The sequence below is a fragment of the Pseudorasbora parva genome, chromosome 9 (genome assembly GCF_024679245.1).
Source record: "Pseudorasbora parva isolate DD20220531a chromosome 9, ASM2467924v1, whole genome shotgun sequence".
In the NCBI taxonomy this organism is placed as follows: Eukaryota; Metazoa; Chordata; class Actinopteri; order Cypriniformes; family Gobionidae; genus Pseudorasbora; species Pseudorasbora parva.
Window position 1 is genome coordinate 16,837,157 of NC_090180.1, and position 22,350 is coordinate 16,859,506.

General features: G+C 37.4%; 1 protein-coding gene across 10 annotated transcripts in view; it reads left to right on the forward strand.

Moving 5' to 3' along the window:
* kmt2cb (lysine (K)-specific methyltransferase 2Cb) overlaps positions 1-22,350 on the forward strand; it is a 142,407-nt gene that overhangs the window by 56,758 nt on the left and 63,299 nt on the right. For 9 of the 10 annotated variants that reach the window (XM_067454132.1, XM_067454135.1, XM_067454134.1 and 6 more), the window contains exons 8-15: positions 389-551; positions 1,068-1,239; positions 2,940-3,054; positions 3,150-3,322; positions 3,539-3,831; positions 10,117-10,209; positions 13,937-14,640; positions 21,835-21,954. In XM_067454132.1, coding sequence (XP_067310233.1) covers positions 389-551; positions 1,068-1,239; positions 2,940-3,054; positions 3,150-3,322; positions 3,539-3,831; positions 10,117-10,209; positions 13,937-14,640; positions 21,835-21,954 — 1,833 coding nt within the window. The remainder of the gene's footprint in view (positions 1-388; positions 552-1,067; positions 1,240-2,939; positions 3,055-3,149; positions 3,323-3,538; positions 3,832-10,116; positions 10,210-13,936; positions 14,641-21,834; positions 21,955-22,350) is intronic. The other variant, XM_067454139.1, reaches the window with a different exon arrangement.

A 22,350-nucleotide genomic window follows, 5' to 3' on the forward strand; every position in this document is an offset into this window, starting at 1 on the left:
TAATTTCAATACCCATGCCACTGAGATACTGCACACAATAGTTGCGCAACGGTTTAGTGAATTGGCCCTCTTCTCTGTGGTCTGTGGGAGATTACAGGCATAATGGGATAATTACACATCAGTCAGTCAGTCATCATTGTGGTTTGTCACAGCTCTCCCTAGCTGTTAGTCTGACCACATGCATTAAACTGTCAGCTTTCATGTCTCATTGTATAGATTTGTTTGGTTTAATATTAGTTGCCAGAAATTTAAACTTGAATGTTGATTGTGATGAGCAGCTAATGCATGTAAGGTTTCAATTAAGGAGTATAGACTGGCATTTTATCATCCAAACCGGAGACTGCTCTGCATTGTCGGTGTCTTATCAATTATGTCTCGTCTTTTATAGCATTGTGCATATTGTAAGCGCCTTGGAGCATCCATCAAGTGCTGTGAGGAGGGGTGTGATCGCTCGTACCATTACCCCTGCGCAGGGGCCGCCGGCACCTTTCAGGACTTCAGGAGGCGCTCTGTCCTGTGCACAGAGCACACTGAGCTGGCCGTCAGCAAATGTGAGAACTGTCTTTATTATTATTCATGCACTCTTGTAAAGCAACACCTTGATGTAGTATAAAAACATATCGTAATTTTCAGACTCAAAACTTAGCATTTTCTTACATCAGGAACTAGAACTCATTTAATTTGATACTTGTCACATGTTTTAAGTTACACGTTAATTTAGCTTTTTCATGACCAAAAAAATCTTATTTGTCTCAGCCTAAATATTTAGATGTTTTTGTTGTTTTGAAAATCCCAGAGAATCTCACTGGTGACCAGACAACATTCTGGTTATTGGTTATTGGCCAAATTACATTGTTTTTATAAATCCCATCGGTCAATAATGGATATTGGATCTTTAATATAATTCAGTATTTCACTTTATTGTGTAAGTGATTGGAAATTGGATTAGATTAGATCAGGTAAAGTGAGCATAATGTGCATCCGTAGTGCAAATTTTGGCTAAAAACTTGGATTTAGATAGTAAATAGGGCTCATGTTGATTTCTTGTTCTTCTCTGTCTTTCTCAGATGAAGACGAGGCAAACTGTATATTGTGCGACAGCCCCGGAGATCTCCTGGACCAGCTTTTTTGCACCAGCTGTGGGTTGCACTACCACGGCATGTGTCTGGACATCAGCGTCACTCCTCTGAAGAGGGCAGGCTGGCAGTGCCCCGAGTGTAAAGTCTGTCAGACATGCAAGTGAGTTACAGCCAAGCTTTGCCTTTTATTCATCCGAGTTTGTATGGCGTGCCTGCGCCTAAATAGCTCATCTTTATTAGTTCATAGATTGCAGTATTTCGCTTTTCAGTGGAATAAACAGACACCTTCTCTTCTTGTTTTATATGGTCTTCTTAATTTATAGTCCCTAATAAGGCACATTCAATTATAGGCTATGTCTACATTAATCTGAATACATCTGAAAACAGTTTTCATTTCAACACTAGCATCCACGTGTTTTCAGTCTTTACCAAAAGCTTCTCATCCATGTTGGGAAATGCTTAAATCATCTTACCATATATATGTAAAATGTAATAAAAGCTTACTGAGGTGATCCAGAAAGACCAGATGTAATAAAGTTATCATGCTATTTTTCTGGCACAATCATTTTACTAGCAAAGTATCCCTCCACTTACTGGGACTGGTTCAGGTCACACTCAATCACCATTTAATATTTGGTTGAAACGCAATTGCCCTCGTGTTTTGAAGTAAGGTAACAATTGCGAGTTAATTAGTCAGTCATCTCTGCAGGAATTTACTGTGTTGTTCCGATTATTATTAAGACAAAAATTGGAGTCGACTTATATTTGGGGTCTAAACTTATACACATCATTAATTCTCCAAATACGCAAAACAAGTATTCCAACCAGTACTGATTAATGCAGCAGAGTCATCAAACAACTCTCATTAAGCAGCCAAGAAATACAGTGTGTCAGAGTGTAATTTTAGAAAAATGGCAAGCCCAAAAAGACTTCTCTTATAAAAATGCTGACAGTCAAAGAAAAGCTCACCGCTGTCCTAAAATCGCCCGCTGCGAAGAAACTGACAAGAGTGTCAGCATGTAGCTAAAAAAAAAAAAAATCCGCTGCCCAATAACCAGAGCCGTCATCCAGCTGAAATTACTGTATATCGCCACAGAGCTGAACCTACCCACCAATGAGGCCCATGATTTCTTATTTCGGCTATGTACAGTACTGCCGTACTTGCCTGTCAATATCCTCAAAACGGCCGCTTTGATGTGGCTTAATGGTTTAGCGTTTACACTCTGACTTCAGGGAGAAACGGCTGTCTTTTCAGCGCTATGTGATTGGCCTAGAATCTGCCACTGTACATAAAAAGGTGAGAGATCACTATAGTGAAATCTACTGAATGAGAACTTTTTATTTTTATGGTAGCTATGCCATGAAGTGTTTATTTCTTAATGTGATTGTTGGTATTACTATACTTTACATACAAAAATAAAACATTAAATATGAAAAATATGCAATATTAATAGTATAGTATATATAATAGTATAGTCTTTTAATCGACATTTGAATGCAAGTTGCATAAAAACGCAGCATTTTTGTATTTTACATATTCATCTGCTTACATAGCTATCGCTTGTTTCTGCTTTTTTTGGGCTTTGTTTTGATCAGGAGATTCAGTACTCTTTCAGAATATGTGAAATGGTGCTCTCTACCGTAAAACACAAAAAGCCAAAATTCCATCAATGGCGGGGAATGAATTAAAGTGCCCAGTGGGTAAAAACAAACATGCCAGTGTGGATGGAAGGCACAAATATGGGTTTAAAAATGTATTTGGATTAATTGAGACTCAGCCATGGAGATACATGAATTTAAAAAAATTATTCACCAGTGGAATATGAATTGAAAATTGACCAATGTCCTTGTATTTTTCAGGGAGCCCGGAGAAGACACTAAAATGCTAGTGTGTGATATGTGCGACAAAGGCTATCACACTTTCTGCTTGCAGCCGGCTATGGATTCTATCCCCACCAACGGCTGGAGATGTAAGGTACGGGCGGCTCTGGTAGACTTTATTGTTATCATGACAAAATATGTTCCATTTCTTTAAAACAGTATAGCTAATTATAGCTGTGCGCTTTGTAGAACTGCCGGATGTGTGTTGAGTGTGGCACCCGGAGCAGTGATCAATGGCACCACAACAGCCTACTGTGCCAAAACTGTGGCGATCAACAGGACACTACCATCCCCTGCTCATGTCCCAGCGATACAGATCCCGACGTCCACAAAGACCTGCTTTCTTGTCATCAGTGCAAAAGGTGCATTTACATAAAATATCTGTACCGGGCCATCCAAACCTGCTCCTGGAGGACCACTGTCCTGAAGTGTTTAGTTCCAGCTTGCCTTAACACACCTACCTAGAAGTTTTTAGTATGCCTAGGAAGACCTTAAGCCGATCCAAACATTTTCCATATCTGGAACCTAATTTCTGATGCAGTGAAAATGTGATTCATTAGCTCCCTCTTTTTATTCAGGTGGTTCCACCCAGAGTGTGAGCAACCAGGTGAAGGTCACGCACATGCCCAGTCCAAAGAAGATCACATATGTTCCATCTGTAGAAACGGCGGCTTTGAATCAGATCCTGTGCGCACCGATGAAGAAGGAAACAAGGCGGAGACTCAATCACATGTGGACGTTGAAGAAGACACACAGCTAGTTCCATCAAACAATGATTCTGAGCCTGCCAAAGTTCAAGACGTAGAACCTCATCAGCCTGTCAGCGAGATGCCGAGTGTAGAGAAGCAAATGGATATAAAACAAATGACGGGTAAGGCTAACTTAATGGCTTGCAAGGTTATCATTGGATCATTCTCTTTCCTGTGGGTTTTCCTTCAACACACTTGCCTGGAAGTTTCTAGTATTCCATTGATTTGCTGGTTCAGGTGTGTTTAAATTGGGCTTAAGATAAACTTTGCTGGAAGGTGGCCCTCCATTAGACACCCTTGCCTAAAAGTATACAAGTCAAATCTTCGGTTTCACACCTAATTGGTAAAATACACAGTAAAAAAAGGCTTCTGACCCCTGTTCTCATCCGATTGAGTCAGAGCAGTCAATAGATAGATTGTTTATAGATTGGTCCCTATTACCTTTTTTTGCATGGCCCAAGTCTAGTTTTTAACCTCTGCATGTATCATTTAATCATTTTTGTAAAGGCTGTTTATTGGCTTGGTTTCTGACAGAATTTATGTGGTTTTGGGATGGAATCTTTTAAGTTTTTATTTGATTTTTCTGTCTTATTGGCTTGGTTTTTGCTTTGGTGTCTACCATTCACTTACGTTACAGTGGTCCAGTAACTGTGAGATTATCCTTTGAAACATGAGGAGAGAGGTTATTCTGTGACGCACCCCAGTCCTTCAGGCCAGAAGTTGCTGAAGTGGAAGAGTAGGCCAAAGCAACCCATAGGCCCACATGCCTCAGATCTGTCTGGATTAGTCTGGACTGGTTTTGACGAAAGAGGTATTAGAAACTTGCCTGGGGAAGGCTTAGACTCTATGAAAGTGTTACTTTCTACTTATGTGCTTTCAAATATCTGGATAAAGACTATAGTGATTCATTGAAATAGTTCATTGTTAAATAAAAAATGGCAGTCCTGTCATCATTTTACTCACCCTCATGTCGTTCCAAACCCTTGGAACGCAATTCAATTTTCCACCTAAATACCGAAGACCGTCTCGCTTTACAGATCTGCAGGAAGTTTTACTTTCTTGCCAATCTCCTCCATGTGTAATATTCCATCACAGCTTTGCGTTCAACCAGCTTTTGGTGTGCGGTGCATTAACACCCTGCTGTCACTGTACAAATGCTCAGCACAGTGTCAGTAACTCAATTCCTCACCCTTTAGGGGAGCAGCTGCCCACAGGCCTTGTACAGCATTATTCATCCTGGTGCAAATCTCTAGGTGTAGAGGTGAGAGATCTGGCCTCATCCCACGCTGGGTTCATGGTTATTTAGGGTGCCACAGGGCGGCCTCAACGTTATGCTGTATGTTGTAGCTGTATGTCGGGGGGGAAAAATCAGGCAGGATGTGATATAAAGCATAAAGACTTGGTCCAAACCCAAGTTTAATTTCACCCGTGCCTCCACAGGCCCCTTTCACGCATTTTCTGGGTTAGAGCCGCAGTATGATTCCATCATCAGCCTCAGTGCCAGGATGAGGACTAGTGGCAGCTGTTTACCAATATATCTAGGTAACTAATCAGGAGGAAGAGTGCCAGTTGTGTAATGCTATTGAAGTATTTGGCTCTTCTTTTCTCTCCTTAAAATTCACATACAGTCCACACTACTTGCATTGAACTTGCAGTGAAATGAACAACAGACTCCTTTTCAATTAGGCTTTCAGCTTCAGGTGATGGCTTTTATTCTACTCAGACAAACCAAACTTTTAACAACGTTTAGGGCCCTACAAATATTTTTTTTTTCTAAATTCTGTTTTCTGTTTTATTTCTCAAGAGCTCTTTTTTTTTTTTTTTTTTTTTTTTGCTTTTAAAGAAATACAAATATACAAACAGTCAGGGGTACAATAAACAAACACAGTAAGACATAAGTACAATAATAAAACAGAGTAGTGACAAACTTAAAATTTAAATAAAAATATGAAAATGTTTACAAGTAGAAACACATTTTACAGCTTTCTTATTTTTTAAATATAATATTGTATTAAGGTATTGTTGCATTTCTAATTTTAGAATAAGAAATAAAGGCTTATTACCCCCAAATTTACATTTATGGATACTAAATTTAGCTAACAGTAGCATCAGATTAATTAAGTAATATTCCTTATGATAAGAATTGTTATAGGAAAAAAAGCAAAATAAAACATTTTTAAAGCATAGTTGAAAGCTGGGCATGACGTGAGCCTTAATAAAAATACAGAAATCTGAAAAAAAAACATAAGGACAACTCCAAAACAAATGATAAAATGATTCAACATGTACACCACCAAATGTACATAATATATCAATGTCACAATTAAACCTGTTTACAAGATAATAATTACAGGGGTAATATTTATAAATGAGTTTAAGAGAAATTTCTTTGATTTTATTTGTGATTAAATATTTATGATGAAGTTTCCAAATTTTGCTCCACAATAGACCATCAACATGACCATTCCAAAATGAGATACAAGCTGGACTGGAGACAATATCCCTTTGAAATTTTATAATTTTACAGGTATTATTTATGCTCTAACAGCAATATTACACACTAACTAAAGTTTGAAAGATGGAATCGCGAAGAACAGGACCTTTAAGGTTTTACAATTTTTGTAGTCAAAAGAAAATATAGCAAATAATTTCCAACAAATCAACAATTTTTTTGTCAAATACTGAATAAATTAAAACATGATTTATAAAATATATTTTCATGATAATTCTTTAAAATAATAAAACGATATCGATTTATCACAGATCCCTACTTTATGTAGTATGAAACTGCCATTAAAATAAAGAAATTTCTTGAACTGTTTTGGTATTTCAAAATTAGTTACGTAGCAATAGGTGGTGGTGTGGATGACGTCTGGATGAAGATGATGCCTTTGCCGCGACTAGCTTTTCAAAAAGACTTCAAGGCTTCTACTCATTGGTCTTTGACCCTCACATCAATTTTAGAGAGGCTTGTTTACAGCAGAGAGTTAACCTTGTTCACCTTCGTAGATGATGCCCAATGGCTCTTGGTCCAGTGTGGCTGCCATTTCTCTCTCTCTCTCTCTCTCTCTCTCTCTCTCTCTCTCTCTCTCTCTCTCTCTCTCTCTCTCTCTCTCTCTCTCTCTCTCTCTCTCTCTCTCTCTCTCTCTCTCTCTCTCTCTCTCTCTCTCTCTCTCTCTCTCTCTCTCTCGCTCTCTCTTGCTCTCTCCCGCTCTCTCCCGCCCCCCCTCCCTCCATTACATTACATTGAATTATGCTACGTGTCGTGATCTAGCAGTGTTCACCCATCAGAAAGTCCCCATATGTGCTTAATGGATTATGAATGAGAAACCTATAAGTGCCGAATATGTGCTTATTGAACCATAGGTCTTTTGACATGACCTTGAACCAGAGATTACCATGGCGACATGGCTTTGAGACTCAGCGGGTGATTAGATTATTAGCATTTCGAAAACTACTTATCAACCAAAATCGTAATATTGTTGCATCCTTAATATTTGGTTCAAAAATTGCCAACAAGACAATATTTCTCATTTTTATTTAGTTTATGTTGAAGCACTACAACAGCACAAATAAACTAAACCTAAATATTAAAATTTTAAAAAACGAAAACTAATAAAAACAACAAAAGCACAATTAATGACAAAAAATAAATGTTATTTAATTTAAACAAGTAAAATAATTAAAAAGTAATTAAAATAATACAAATTTAAAAAAAATCAAAATATGAAAAAAAAAAAAATTATAATACTAAATATATATAAATATGTAAATATATATATAATACTAAAATAATAAATGTTCCATATCTAAATCAATTCAAAATAAACGTTAAAAAGTTTTTTTTTCACTTTGCTGCAAGTGAATTTAGTCATCACAACGTAATCAGGCATGTGATCAGCTAAAGACAAAAAAGAAGAAATACCTGGAAATGAACACAGGGCTCTGCTTTATTCTGAAACAGAAACAGCCTTAGACTTTACAGTATATTTAAATAATTATGTAATTATTATTGATAATCTCTCTAATCCATATCACATATCCATGTATTGCCAAAATTCATTAAAAAAAGTTCCCAGGGCTGGTGAGTAACCGCTGCAACCAAGCGTCAACCTCCCCCAGTTTCTCTTGTGGCTAGTACAGAAGTGACTTAAACTTCAATTCATCGACTGGCCGTAAGAGACAGGCTCCAAAAGGGAGCAGAATCTCATTAAGCCCCATGTTAAAATACCCAACTTTACGGCAGAAAAAAGCATGTTTACAGCCTAGTTACTAACTGTGAGGGGGTGATTTTTTTTCGAAACTCTTTCTAAGCTTTATATAATGTAAACTCATTCATTTAAATCATATAAAGTCTTAAAGTTCTGCGTAATTAAGGGCGTGGCCACTTTGAGTGACAGGTGGAGAGCCGTTTGTTTGCTGTCTGTTAGTCATCACATCACCTCAGCTCTATCCACATCCCACCTCTTTGCCCACTGTCAGTTATCCAGGAGTGACGTTATCCAGTTATTCAGCTCGACCCTACTTTACGCTTCAGAACTGCTCTTCAGAATCCTATGGGTGACGTCACAGACACTACGTCCATATTGTTTGTTTTTACAGTCTATGGTTTCAACACCGATTTTTACACTCATTTGGCACTTTGAACCCTGCCTAGTTGGGTTATATATATCAAATATCTGTCACAAGAACTATTAACCCAAAATGAACACTAAAAATTGGATTTACTGTAGTAGCCAAATCAAAAACAGAACCATGTTTAGCATGCCTGTAGATAAACAGTACATAAAAGCGCTAAACAAAGAATAATTTACATTAATTTTAAGCAAGTTTGCTTTTGAGATTTAAAAAAAGTTTGTAACGTTAAGAGCATTTAACAAACTGGTTTGCAGAGCCAAACAGCTTTGTCATTTGTTTACTTCCTTGCTACGACATAGAATTTTCAATACGAACTATTACAGGAAAACACATTGACGACAAAAAAATCTTACTGGTTTTGGCACGTTTTTAAAGCTGGAACTGCTCCATCTTTCAGGACAAGCCGTTGTGCAAATCCTGCATTGAACTTGTGATGATTGTGGAAGCTTTCCTCCATAAAATGTGCAGCAAAGAGAGCGAGATTTGGGTAATAATTATGAGGGACCGAGTTAAAAATACATTTTAATGTCATTGATCCCCAACTCCCCCGTCCCTAGAAAGGCTGAACAAAGTGGACGTGCAATCCGGATGAAAATAACAGTTTCGTCGGTATTGCTACAACAACACTCCCGTCTACTATTCCACAGTAATAAAAAAATGGCCTCTCCCCCCTTATTTACTATTCTCAGAGGAGGGTGTTTATGTAAAATTTGAGGCTGGTGATGTCAGCAACCCTGGAGGAAAAGGCAGTAGTTCCCTACCGGCCATTTGCTGTAGTCCTTAGAAATTAATTTCTTTAAAAGCAAACATCTCCCTTTGCTTTAAATTTTGAGCATTGTAACTTTGCAGATGTTGTTTAAACAGCAACATTACACACTAGCCAAAGTTAGAAAAGTAAAATTGTGTTTTACCAGCCCTTTAACTTAGTCCACATCTTGATACTTTGACTATGAGTGTGCTTTGACAGCTGTGTCCCATAATGAATTGGGTGTATAACCGTCTTTTTCTTTTTAATGTCTTCTATTACCCAGAAGTGACTTCATCTGACATAACAGCCCATAAGTAGCAAGTTTCACGTCTTCCCATAATTAAAAGATGTCTGAATAACTGAAAGCACAAGTCATTATTGTAGGCCTCTATCTTCTCTCTATTATAGCAGTCACAGGTCCAGATCAGAATCATGATCTATCTCTGCTCTTCTGATTAAAAAAGAAACCTGCCCCCTAATTACTTCGGATGGTGCTCAGCTGATGTCAGCCGCTCTGTACGATAGTCATTTAGTCTTCTGTGATGAAGTGATTTCTGTAATGGCTGGTTATCTGTTCCTACTGGAGATACAAGGTGATTGATCTGATATAGATCTGAATTAAAGTGCTTGAGGTGAAAATTTGTTGTTCCAGTTATTCCATGAACAGAACAGAGCCATGTTATAGACAGTAAGAGGACAATAAAGCATGATATAGTGTAGTCAGACCAACAAATCAAAAGTACAGCGTGTATGTAAGGAGACACTGGATAAATTGTCCTAATAGGAGGCAAGGATTACCTTCAGTATTTGTGTACTGCTCAAAGCCATTGTATTCTCTTGAGCACAATGTTTTCTGAACAACACGCATGCCATATGTGCCTGCGTTCACACTTTCCCCTGCATTTTTCTATCCCGTTGAGTTGTTTTTCCAATCCTGTAATTATTTCCACTAGTGCTTGGAGCAGTTTGCATTACATAACATAAGTCGGGATACTCTATTGACTTTTTTCCCCTCCTCTAGAAATTGGTGCAGATGCTAGTGGCGATTCAGCCAAGCCAGAGTCCAGCGAGACCTCACGCTACCACCACAGCACAGAAAATGAAAAGACTTCAGGTACTTCATCTACTCTGCTTGCTTTCAGTGACACACACATTTATTTTATGTTATTGAAGATGCACTTATCCTTAACCACAACCAATATCCTATATATCAATGTTTCCAACCACTGTGCCACGAGACTCATCAAATCTCCCCAATCTTGTATTTAAAGAGGGGAGAAGAGTCTTAGGGCCAGATTTACAAAGACTTTGCGCCAGCACAAACCCTCTTTCGGTGTTACAAAACTACCGTCAGGATTTACTAAAGACAAATTTTGCTCTGAAAAGGCATGGACAGGGTTATTTTTGCGGCTGACCTTGCATATACATTTGTAGTAGTTTCCCTTTTAGACACAAATTTTATCGGAGGAAAGGATTAAAATTAATCACGCAAGGGGATTTACTGAGGGTTGCGCTAGTCATTTTACTGGTATTTTCACCATTATTTACCACCTTAAAAAAAACACGTCTTAAACCAGATGATAATTTGCACTGCTCTTGGAAGATTGCATTGGTCATTTATGGTCCGGCTACATCTGTGTTCTTTAATTTGTGCATTGTCAATAGATCACAGTCAGAACTTTCCACTTATATCAGTGCTTTTTTAAAATTGTGCTCACATTTGCATGCTAATTTGCAAGTTTTAAATAGCCAATGTAGCCAATATACTGTTTTAAATATCCTGTGCATAGCGCTTTGTCTTTTATATCATGATATTTTGGCCAAATCTATTTACAACTAGAATAAACAGTACTTGTAAGTAGATGAAAACGTATTGCAATGCGCTTGCTGCCTCAGATGCAGCCATTCTAATGCATAGGCCTATCTCTGTCATTTGCTGGTCTGAATCATCATAGTCTCGCGTAGCTTTCGCAGATTTCATTGGTCAAGAACTGCCCTAGAGGACTTTTGACTGACATGTAACGCAACCCATTCACAGTTTGTTCCGTGTCCTTTGCAATAACAGACTGGCGTGCATCTACAAATGTTTAATTCATGAACGTTGTTTACTGCAAAAATGGCAAACCGCAAACTTCACATAATTTAGAAAATCCAGCGTTTAGTTAATCCTGGTAAGTACTCATTGTCACAGTTGTAAACACAACAGCGTTTTTCTTCCACTATGGAGTTTGGAGTCCCAGCATTTGTTTCTAGGCGGACTGCTAAAGAACACAACACACTCGTCTCGCGGACATCCTGTAGAATTCAACCAATCAGATGATGATTTCGAATCTCCTTATGTGTTTCCAGATAAGTGTGCCATATGCATCAGACTTTCAGCCAACGGTCCGTGGGCATGACATCTGAGGCTGAGATTTAAAAACTCATACCTCCATTTGATCTTTATTTTCATAAAAGGTTAAAGGGTTACTTCAGCGATTAGCATATAGCTTTGTATCAGTAGAAACCAAGCGGCAACATCCCGCGATTTCTCTCCAATACGGAAGTAATGTAAACTGCAATTCATCGACTGGCCACTAGGGAGCAGATTCTCATTGAGCCCCATGTTAAAATTCCCAACTTTACAGCAGAAAAAAAAACATGTTTACAGCCTGGTACAAATTGTGGTTTTGGTCTATACGGCTAATTTAGACCTTCATGACAACTCTAAGGGGGGGGGTGAATCTTTTTATAACTCATTCGTTTGTGTTATATAAAGCTTTTAAGTTCTGCATAATTAAGGGCGTGATTATTTTGAGGGACAGGTGGATAACCATTAATCTGTCCTCTATAGTCATTGCGTCACCTAAACTTCACCCACATCCCACTTTTTTGCCCATTTTTTGTTATCCGAGAGTGACTCAGGATGACTCGCTCGCAAGATGGCAACACTCGCTCCAGCTCGTCTCTACTTTAAGCTTCAGAACGGCTTATTGGAATCCTATGGGTGATGTCACGGACACTACATCCATATTTTTTCCATATACAGTCTATGATAGAAACCCTAGAGTCTATGGTAGAACCCCCCCCCCCCCCCCCCCCCCCACACACACACACACACACACACACACACATTTACCTCAGCTCTCATCACAAGAGCTCATTCGGCTCTTTCATTACGCTGAATGTAATCCAACTCCTGCTGCGTTTGTGCTGTGACACTCCCTCGTAGGGCAGCGAAGCATTCTGGGAATTGTTGTCTTTCATCCCCATTAGACAAACATATATTTTCTGTCTTTTCTCAGTCTAGAAAGCACCAAATTCAAAAATAATTTCACATTCTTGCTACATTAATGACCCATTTAAATACAGATTCATCTTCCCAGCGCTGAAGTACCCTTTAATATTATAATGACACAAATATATAACATTTTGTAATTATTATATTATTATATATGTAATTTACAAATATCTGAACATGTATAAAGCCACAAAACCTACTTTGACGACAAGTAGAAGTGTATTTAAAAAATATGAGGTTTTCACCCAACAGCGATGATATGTACCCAAAGTTTGTTGTTTCATCATCACCAACAACATCATATCTACACATTATTAACCCTTATTGTGTTCTTATTTGAATTAAGGTCACATTTCACCTTACATTTAAGTACTTTTAATAATACAGGTGCTGGACATATAATTAGTTTTAATTCCATTTTTAATTCCATTCAAAAAGTGAAACTTGTATAATATATTCATTCATTACACACAGACTGATATATTCCAAATATGTATTTCTTTTGATTTTGATGATTATAACTGACAACTGAGGAAAATCCCAAATTGAGTATCTCAGAAATTTTGAATATTACTTAAGACCATTTTATTAATGTAATCTGACATATTCGTGGCAGTATAATTACAAGAGAAAATATATTCAGTCAGGATGTGATTTTGTACATTGGGATTGGGTCGTAAAAAGTGGATGTTGCATATCAAAATGTTTCATAAATATACATTCTGATAAAGATTATGAAGAAAACATTTTTTCTTTGTTTGATTCAAGTAGTCTATAACAATAAATACGTTACAAATAAATATATAAACAATTACAAATAAATGTTAAATTGAATATATATATATATATATATATATATATATATATATATATATATATATATATATATATATATATATATATATATATATATATATATATATTTTTTTTTTTTTTTTTTTTTTGACTTCTCTAGCTGTGTACTGCCATGCTTTAGTATTAAAATTATTATGTTATTATAAATGACCCTGTATGATAAATTGCTTGTTTTGTTTTTTGGCAGTCACTTTAGATAAAAGCATCTTCTAAATGAGTAAATGTAAATTTCATTTAAGGTTCATAAAGGAACATTATGATAATTTAATTGCATTTTTGCATGTTTTTAAATACACAACGTAGTCCACTTTGCTTTTACATGCCAACAAAATACATTTGGTTGTATCTGACCAAATGATTTCTGTCCATTTCTTTTATTACCATTTTTATTCCTGATAGTTACATTTACAAGACCACGTTTAATGATTTTGTAGTGTGTAATGTACAAATAATCCATTAACTCTCTCACTTAATATTTCATTTGAATCTGTCATTAAAGCATTCATTATTTACCATTAATTCTGCATTAGTTCTATACCATAAGCATTTCAGCTCAAGGAATAGTAAAATAAGCCTACTTCCTATTAAAATTTCAAGACAATATGTACAGCAATGTTGGTTACATTATGGTTACATTTTACCTTCTGACCTGCAGTGTATTTTTGTAAATCTTTGGAAAGTAATTTTGGTATTTTCCATATTGCAGTTACATCTCCTCATAAAACAAAAGATCCTGAAGATTCAGAGCCACACGAGCAGAAACTGGATTCAGCTCCAGAGACGTCCACAGACCAGCAGCTTGTAACCTCCCTTGAAACAGAGGAGCTTCCAGAGACTTCAGCTACACTCACAGAAAACATTTCCAAAAGTGAGGATGACAGTGAGCCCTGCCTAGAGGAGCAGAAATCCAACCTATCACCCACCAAAGAGCCAACTCCAGCCTGTACTACCCAGGAGGAAGAGCCCATGGAGGTTTCCTTCACGGAGGAGCCCTGCTCAAAGGCGCACAGAGTTACTGTAGAGCCTGAGGTTAGTGCTGATAAGACTACGTCGGTAGTTCAGAGCCCGGAGGAAATGGATGTTATGTTGCGGCAGCACGACATCATTCCTGAGAGCCGCACGGAGGAAATGGACATCTCTATAGATGTTGATGAGCGATGTTTGGCCAAGCTGAGCTCACTGGTGGAGGAGAGGACGTCGTTACAGCAGCCTCCATGCAGGCAGCCTGAGGGATTGCCCTCGTTTGGGCAGGGGGCGTCCCAGCTCCATGCCCTGGCCCAGGCTGTCTCAGGAGAAGCCATTAGCAATGTGCCTTCATCCACCTTCATACCACTCACTCCAAAAATCGGCATGGGCAAGCCGGCCATCTCTAAGAGGAAGTTTTCACCTGGAAGGCCCAGAGTCAAGCAGGTCAGTCATTTACTTTATGATCAATTCTGTGGTGTTTTATTTAAATCATTATCTGCAGTTTTTTTCTTTCTTTCTGTAGGTTAATTAATAAGCATAATGTTCTGTTCAAACTGACAAATAAATTAAGTTCGGTTCAATTCAATTCAATATTTTTGCCGTGTCCGACTCAGTTCTGATTTGTTATTTATGATCTCACAATTGCGACTTTATTTCTTGTAATTGTGACTATATCTCATAATGTGACTTTATGTCTCATGAAATGTTTATATCTCATAATTTGACTTTATATCTCAAAATTAGAAAAGTATTTTTCGTAGTTGCAACTTTTCACATAACTGCAACGTTATTTCTCACAATTGCAACTTTTATCTCAACATGACGATCACAATTGCAAATTTTCTTTCTGTAATTTTGACCACATGTCTCACAGTTGTGACTATTTCTCATAATTGCGACATTTCTCGTAATCACATTTTTATATCTCAATATGACCTTGTATCTCACTATTGTGAATTTTTTTTCTGTTAATTGTGACCATATATCTCACAACTCCAACTTTTAAAAAAATCATTATGCCTTTTTTAGGCCTATTTCTGGTAATTGCAACTTTTATCTCAATATGACATTGTATCTAACAGTTGTGTTGTTTCCCCTGTAATTGTGACCATATATCTCACAATTGCAACCTTTTTTAAAGGGATAGTTCACCCAAAAATGAAAATTTGATGTTCATCTGCTCATCCCCAGGACATCCAAGATGTAGGTGTGTTTGTTTCTTCAGTAGAAAAAAAAATGAAGATTTTTAACTCCAACCATTGGTCACATAATGCATGCCAATGGGGTGTATTTCTATAAGAAATACAAGGAAAGAAAAAAAAACAAATAGACATATGATTCCATTAGGGCTGGGATAAACGATTATTATTTAAACGATTAATCTAACGATTATTTTTTCGATGCATCGATTAATCTAACGATTAATTTTTCCTGTCCGATTCGGTTACGATTCGATTCGATTACCGATTATCTCCCCATTAATTGCCTAATAGCAATTTATACATGTTGATTTAATTATCTGAATGAAAAAACGAATTCCTTAACATTGCAATATATGTTTATTGCTCTTAAAATTCCAAAGTAAGACTATACAAGAGCAATGCATTCAATAAAACCTTGAAAACATAAAGTAGGCTACACACACAGACACACACACACACACACACACACACACACACACACACACACACACACACACAAATAAATAAGTATTAACCTACAACAAAGAAACATATTATACGATTTTTCTATGTATGCAACTCAGCCTACTGGCTATGCCCATCGATTAAATATCAACAAGTTGGTTAATCAAATCCGGGGACACACTGCAAGCATGAGCGTCTCGGTTGCGTGGCGTGTCCGTTTTTGTTTCGGCTCACATGTTAACAGGTTGGAGTTTGCACACTGCCTGTGACGCGCGGAAAACGCGTGCATGCTGGAAATAGAAGAGCGCCTATTTTTCACGCGTGTTGGGAGCGTCTCCAGGCAAAATAGAATAGGAAAAGATGTTTATATATAATTTTGACACGAATACATATTATTAAATTACATTTTCATGTTTGAAAGTCTGTAGGTTTACATAAATGCAGATATAGGCCTAATTGTAATAATAAAAAACGTCAATTATCGATTTTGAAATGTTGCAACTGTCAATACAGAACGAAATATTCTGTAGCCTATTTTGCCGTCAATACCATAGATATGTGGCTACTGCCGACGTTCTTTGCTGTATCAGTAGGCTATTTATGTTTAACATTAGGAATAGGGCTTCCCTCCGCATCAATAGCAGCAGCAGCGCCGCGTCAGACACGCTTCTAGTGTGCAAAGGCAGAGAAAACGCCACGCAGCCCCGTGGCTGACCCGCAACAGAAACGCCACGCGCATCCGCGGCATGACAGTGAAAACAGTTACATGTAGAGTGCATTATGGGCGCCAATATTCCGTTTAAAACCGGAATAGTCCTGGGATGGAACTGCTCTTAGAGGATGGATACCCTCGGTCACATCAGCGCGATTAGACATTGAACATTTTAAATTTAAAACAGCTTATTATGTAGGTAACGTAGCCAATGTGTCCGATGCTTTCACTTGATGCAAACGTTTGTTTTTGTGATTAAAATACATCAGATATTACCAAAACATCTGTCTTCCTGTGTGCAGAAATTTGTTTATGTAGCCGTGACAACAAAACGCATGCGCGCATCCCTGTGATGCTCCGTGCGCACCGCGCGCCAACCCCATAGACTGTGGCCAACCCGCAAGCCTTGCACTTCTGAAAGTCTGAGGAGCCACTCGTGTTGCTACCATAGATATACATAATATACTTTATTATGTACATCTATGGTTGCTACTACTCTCCGGCGCCGCCATCTTTATTTTGAGTCTGACGAATCGACGCGCATATTTTGCGTCGACGTATTTTTTGCGTCGACGTCATCGATGACGTCGACGCGTTGTCCCAGCCCTAGATTCCATATTAAACCCTGTGGCTTGTGATGATACATTGATGTCTTTTAAACACGAAGCGATCGGTTTCTGTGACAACCAAAGCAGAATTTGTGTTATTTTTTTTACCTCATATCATACAGATCTCATCTAATACTCCCAACGCCATTATTTCCATCAAGGAAAGTGAAAAACTGAAAAACTGTGATTATATATATATATAGATTCCGCATTAGTGCCTGTGCAGATTGGTCGAATGAGGCATCTATATAAATATATCTATGATCACACCAGGTTTTTGACCTTACTTGACGGAAGTAATGGCGTTGGGAATATTAGATGAGATTCGTCTGATATGAGGTAAAAAAAATTACAAATTCTGATCGTCTTCTCGCAGGAACTGATTATTTCGTGTCTTAAGACATCAATGTATCGTCACGAGCCGCAGGGTTTAATATAGATTCGTATGCCTATGTTTTTTACTCTCATAGTAGCTCATAGAAAACACCCCATTAACATGCATTATAAGGGCAACGGTTGAAGTTAAAAATCTACATTTATGTTCTACTGAGGAAACAAACACACCTACATCTTGGATGCCTTGGGGGTAAGCAAATACATAACATTTTCTTTTTTTGAGTGAGCTATCCCTTTCATTATTGTGCCTTTATTTTTCATAATTGCAATGTTATTTCTTTTAAATGCGACTTTATCTCAGTATTACATGGTATCGCACAACTGCACTGTGATGGTATATCACACAATTGATACTTTATCTCAAATTTCTCACAATATATTTCACAATTGTGATGCTATTTCACATAATCATGACCTTGTTTCAAATTGCATATTTTTTCATATTTATGACTATTGCTTGTAATTGCTACATTATACCTCACAATTGTGATTAGCTGTTTTTTTTTTTTTTTTTTTTTAACTTTTCTACATGTTTCAATAGGTTTCAGTCCAAACAATCAGACATGCTCTCTGCTGGAAATATTGGTGATTTGTGAATGTAAAGGTTTTAATTTTGTGCTGATATACACAATAACAATAGACACCACACAAAAAAATGTGAACTTCCGTGGTTGGAAGCCTTATTTTAGACAATATGTGTGATAAATTGAACATTTTATGAGATATGACACAGGCTTCAAATATCAATTCAAAGGAAATTATCTCAGCATCAGACTTCTCGCATACATGTCATACTCAACCATCAGATCATCATTCATGCATCACATCCTGTTTGTGATTGTTTTCCTGTTATCCAAACGGCTCCTAATTCACTATGGCTGTGTCCGAAAGCGAAGGCATCTGCCCAGTCTACACAGACCGTTTTATTCAGACTGGGGTCCAGGGAAAAGATAACGTCGTGTCTAATGATCTAGAACTCTAGAACTAATGAAGTATAAAATTCAAGTGAGCTTTAGACATAACCAAGTAAATATTTAGTGACTCATAAGGTTAAAAAATAAGAAATAAGAAAAAAATGGACATTTATGAATTAATGCCCTGATTTCAGCTGATCCTTCTAATTCTTTCTGCCAACCGCCAAATTGCATGCACAAAATTAATCTAAAATCTTTGGTTTTCAATGTGCCTTGATGGCTACCCTACTAACAAGGCAGTGTTTCCCCTGACAGGAATAGAGAAAGATGGACCTAGAATGCCTCAGAGCAACTACACCCCAACATGCGTATACAAGGATTTGAATATTTGGTACAAAAAACAAAAACAAAACAACGTGTTAATTTCACTTCAGGCAGCTTTACGTTTTAATTGAGCGAGTCTTAAGTCACAGCCATCATCGTGATTTCAGGATGATCGCTAAGTATTAATTAACTTTATAGCCACAAACGGATTAATTAGAGGAATTAGGCGGCTGTAAGAGGCCTGCTCTTTGCACCCTTTGTGTGCTCGAGTCATGTGTTGTCGTGCTGGCATAATCACATGCGTTTGTAAACAAGACAGCGAGTGTCTCTGTTGTCATGGCAACAGAGGTAGCACAGTCATTCTGATGCCAGGCCTCTCTACAACAGTAAAGGCCTGTTCACACGCAAAAGAGAAATGAATTGCCGACGAGCGGTCTATTAACAGAAAGAAAAGTGAAAGTCATTCCAGTAATTTAATGCGAAATAAAACACGACTCATCTTTATTACATTTTTTTTTGAAAAATTGGGCGTGCAAAATTATTCGGCCCCCTTAAGTTAATACTTTGTAGCGCCACCTTTTGCTGCGATTACAGCTGTAAGTCGCTTGGGGTATGTCTCTCTCAGTTTTGCACATCGAGAGACTGAAATTTTTGCCCATTCCTCCTTGCAGAACAGCTCGAGCTCAGTGAGGTTGGATAGAGAGCGTTTGTGAACAGCAGTTTTCAGCTCTTTCCACAGATTCTCGATTGGATTCAGGTCTGGACTTTGACTTGGCCATTCTAACACCTGGATATGTTTATTTTTGAACCATTCCATTGTAGATTTTGCTTCATGTTTTGGATCATTGTCTTATTGGAAGACAAATCTCCGTCCCAGTCTCAGGTCTTTTGCAGACTCCATCAGGTTTTCTTCCAGAATGGTCCTGTATTTGGCTCCATCCATCTTCACATCAATTTTAACCATTTTCCCTGTCCCTGCTGAAGAAAAGCAGGCCCAAACCATGATGCTGCCACCACCATGTTTGACAGTGGGGATGGTAAGTTCAGGGTGATGAGCTGTGTTGCTTTTACGCCAAACATAACGTTTTGCATTGTTGCCAAAAAGTTCAATTTTGGTTTCATCTGACCAGAGCACCTTCTTCCCCATGTTTGGTGTGTCTCGCTGGTGGCTTGTGGCAAACTTTAAACAACACTTTTTATGGATATCTTTAAGAAATGGCTTTCTTCTTGCTACTCTTCCATAAAGGCCAGATTTGTGCAGTATACGACTGATTGTTGTCCTATGGACAGAGTCTCTCACCTCAGCTGTAGATCTCTGCAGTTCATCCAGAGTGATCATGGGCCTCTTGGCTGCATCTCTGATCAGTCTCCTTGTATGAGCTGAAAGTTTAGAGGGACGGCCAGGTCTTGGTAGATTTGCAGTGGTCTGATACTACTTCCATTTCAATATTATCGCTTGCACAGTGCTCCTTGGGATGTTTAAAGCTTGGGAAATCTTTTTGTATCCAAATCCAGCTTTAAACTTCTCCACAACAGTATCTCGGACCTGCCTGGTGTGTTCCTTGTTCTTCATGATGCTCTCTACGCTTTAAACGGACCTCTGAGACAATCACAGTGCAGGTGCATTTATACGGAGACTTGATTACACACAGGTGGATTCTATTTATCATCATTAGTCATGTAGGTCAACATTGGATCATTCAGAGATCCTCACTGAACTTCTGGAAAGAGTTTACTGCACTGAAAGTAAAGGGGCCGAATAATTTTGCTCACCCAATTTTTAAATTTTTGATTTGTTAAAAAAGTTTGAAATATCCAATAAATTTAATTCCACTTAATGATTGTGTCCCACTTGTCGTTGATTCTTCACAAAAAATTACAGTTTTATATCTTTATGTTTGAAGCCTGAAATGTGGCAAAATGTTGCAAAGTTCAAGGGGGCCGAATACTTTCGCAAGGCACTGTATGTAAATGAGTTTTTTTTTAATTATGGGTAAATCATAAAAGTATGTAAAGACAATATTATAAAGTAAAAACGTTAAAAGCAAAAGCAATAAAGACAATAGAAAGATATACACTGTATATCATTCAAAAAGTTTAGGGGTCTAAAAACAATTTTAAGTAATTAATACTTTTATCCTTTATTTATTTCATTATACATTATTTATTTATTTAAGTAGTCAAAATGTATCACAAAAAAATCTTATTTGCTCACCAATGCTGCATTTATTTGACCAAAAATACAGTACAAACTGTAATTTTGTGAAATATTATTGAAATTTACTGTTTTCTATTTTTTTCTATTTAAAAAAACATGTATTTAGTCCTGTGATGTAAAGCTGAATTTTCAGCATCATTGCTATAATCTTCAGTGTCACATGATCCTTCCGAAATCATTCCAGTATGCTGATTTACTGCTCGAGATACATTTATTATTATTATCAACGTTGAAAATCCGGATTCTAAAATGATTCGAAAGGTCAAAATAACAACATTTATTTTTGTTACAAGACTTTCAAAAACATTAAAAAAATTGTACCGACTCCAAACGCTTGAAATGAGTTTGCACACAGTCGTTATTTTTTGATGTTCCATTTATTGCTACACAGTTGACCTTTAGACACTGTCTCTTAAGGCACTGATGACATTTTTAAAACACGGCTCATCTTCCTGGAGCGGAGGATTCTGTTTCGCCGGTCCTTTCCATCATCTGCGCATGCAGTCTGTCACTTTATGTATACAGACAGAAAACAGTCTTGCCCTAGAAGCAATATGTCTAATCAAAAGGAAGATTTTTGTTTGCATGTTTGAGAGCAATGTAATCAGATTTTTTATTTTATTTTTTTATTTTTTCTGGAAACGCTTTGTCTGAAATGTCATTTTTTTAGTTCATTCACAGCTCTAATGTGTCACATTCTCTGTTAACCATGTCTGTTTGTACATGCATGTATGTGTGTTTCTTTGCTGGCTGTATTTAAGTTGTTGCATGTTCTCGCCCACATCTCCTCCTCTCTCTCTCTAACCCACCCCATCTTCAGGGAGCATGGAGCGCCTCCCGCAGACCGAGCTCCCCCACATGGTCCCTTGACCCGACTGAGGGCTGGGACGGGCCAAAGAGCAGGCAGCCCCACGGCATGGCCGCCTGGATAATTCGTGTGGTAAATACAGCTAAATATTACACAGCCCTTCCATTGGGAGTTCAGTTACAACTTTGCGACATGACGATATTAAATTGTTCTTATTACAGTAAGTCAGTGAAGCTGTCAACACTGGAAATAGCCGTTTCGACACGCCTTCAGCTAATAAATTAAGAATAAATAAAAAAGTAGAAGATTACTAGCAATAACGAAAATAAAGACAATAGAAAAATACACTGTACCATTCAAAAAGTTTGGCGTCAACAGTTTTAAAAAATGTATTCATTATTTATTTAATTATTCATTATCTATTAAATTAATCAAAAGTGAAAAGTCTTATATGCTCACCAGTGCTGCATGTATTTGATTAAAAAACTGATATATATATATATATATATATATATATATATAATATTT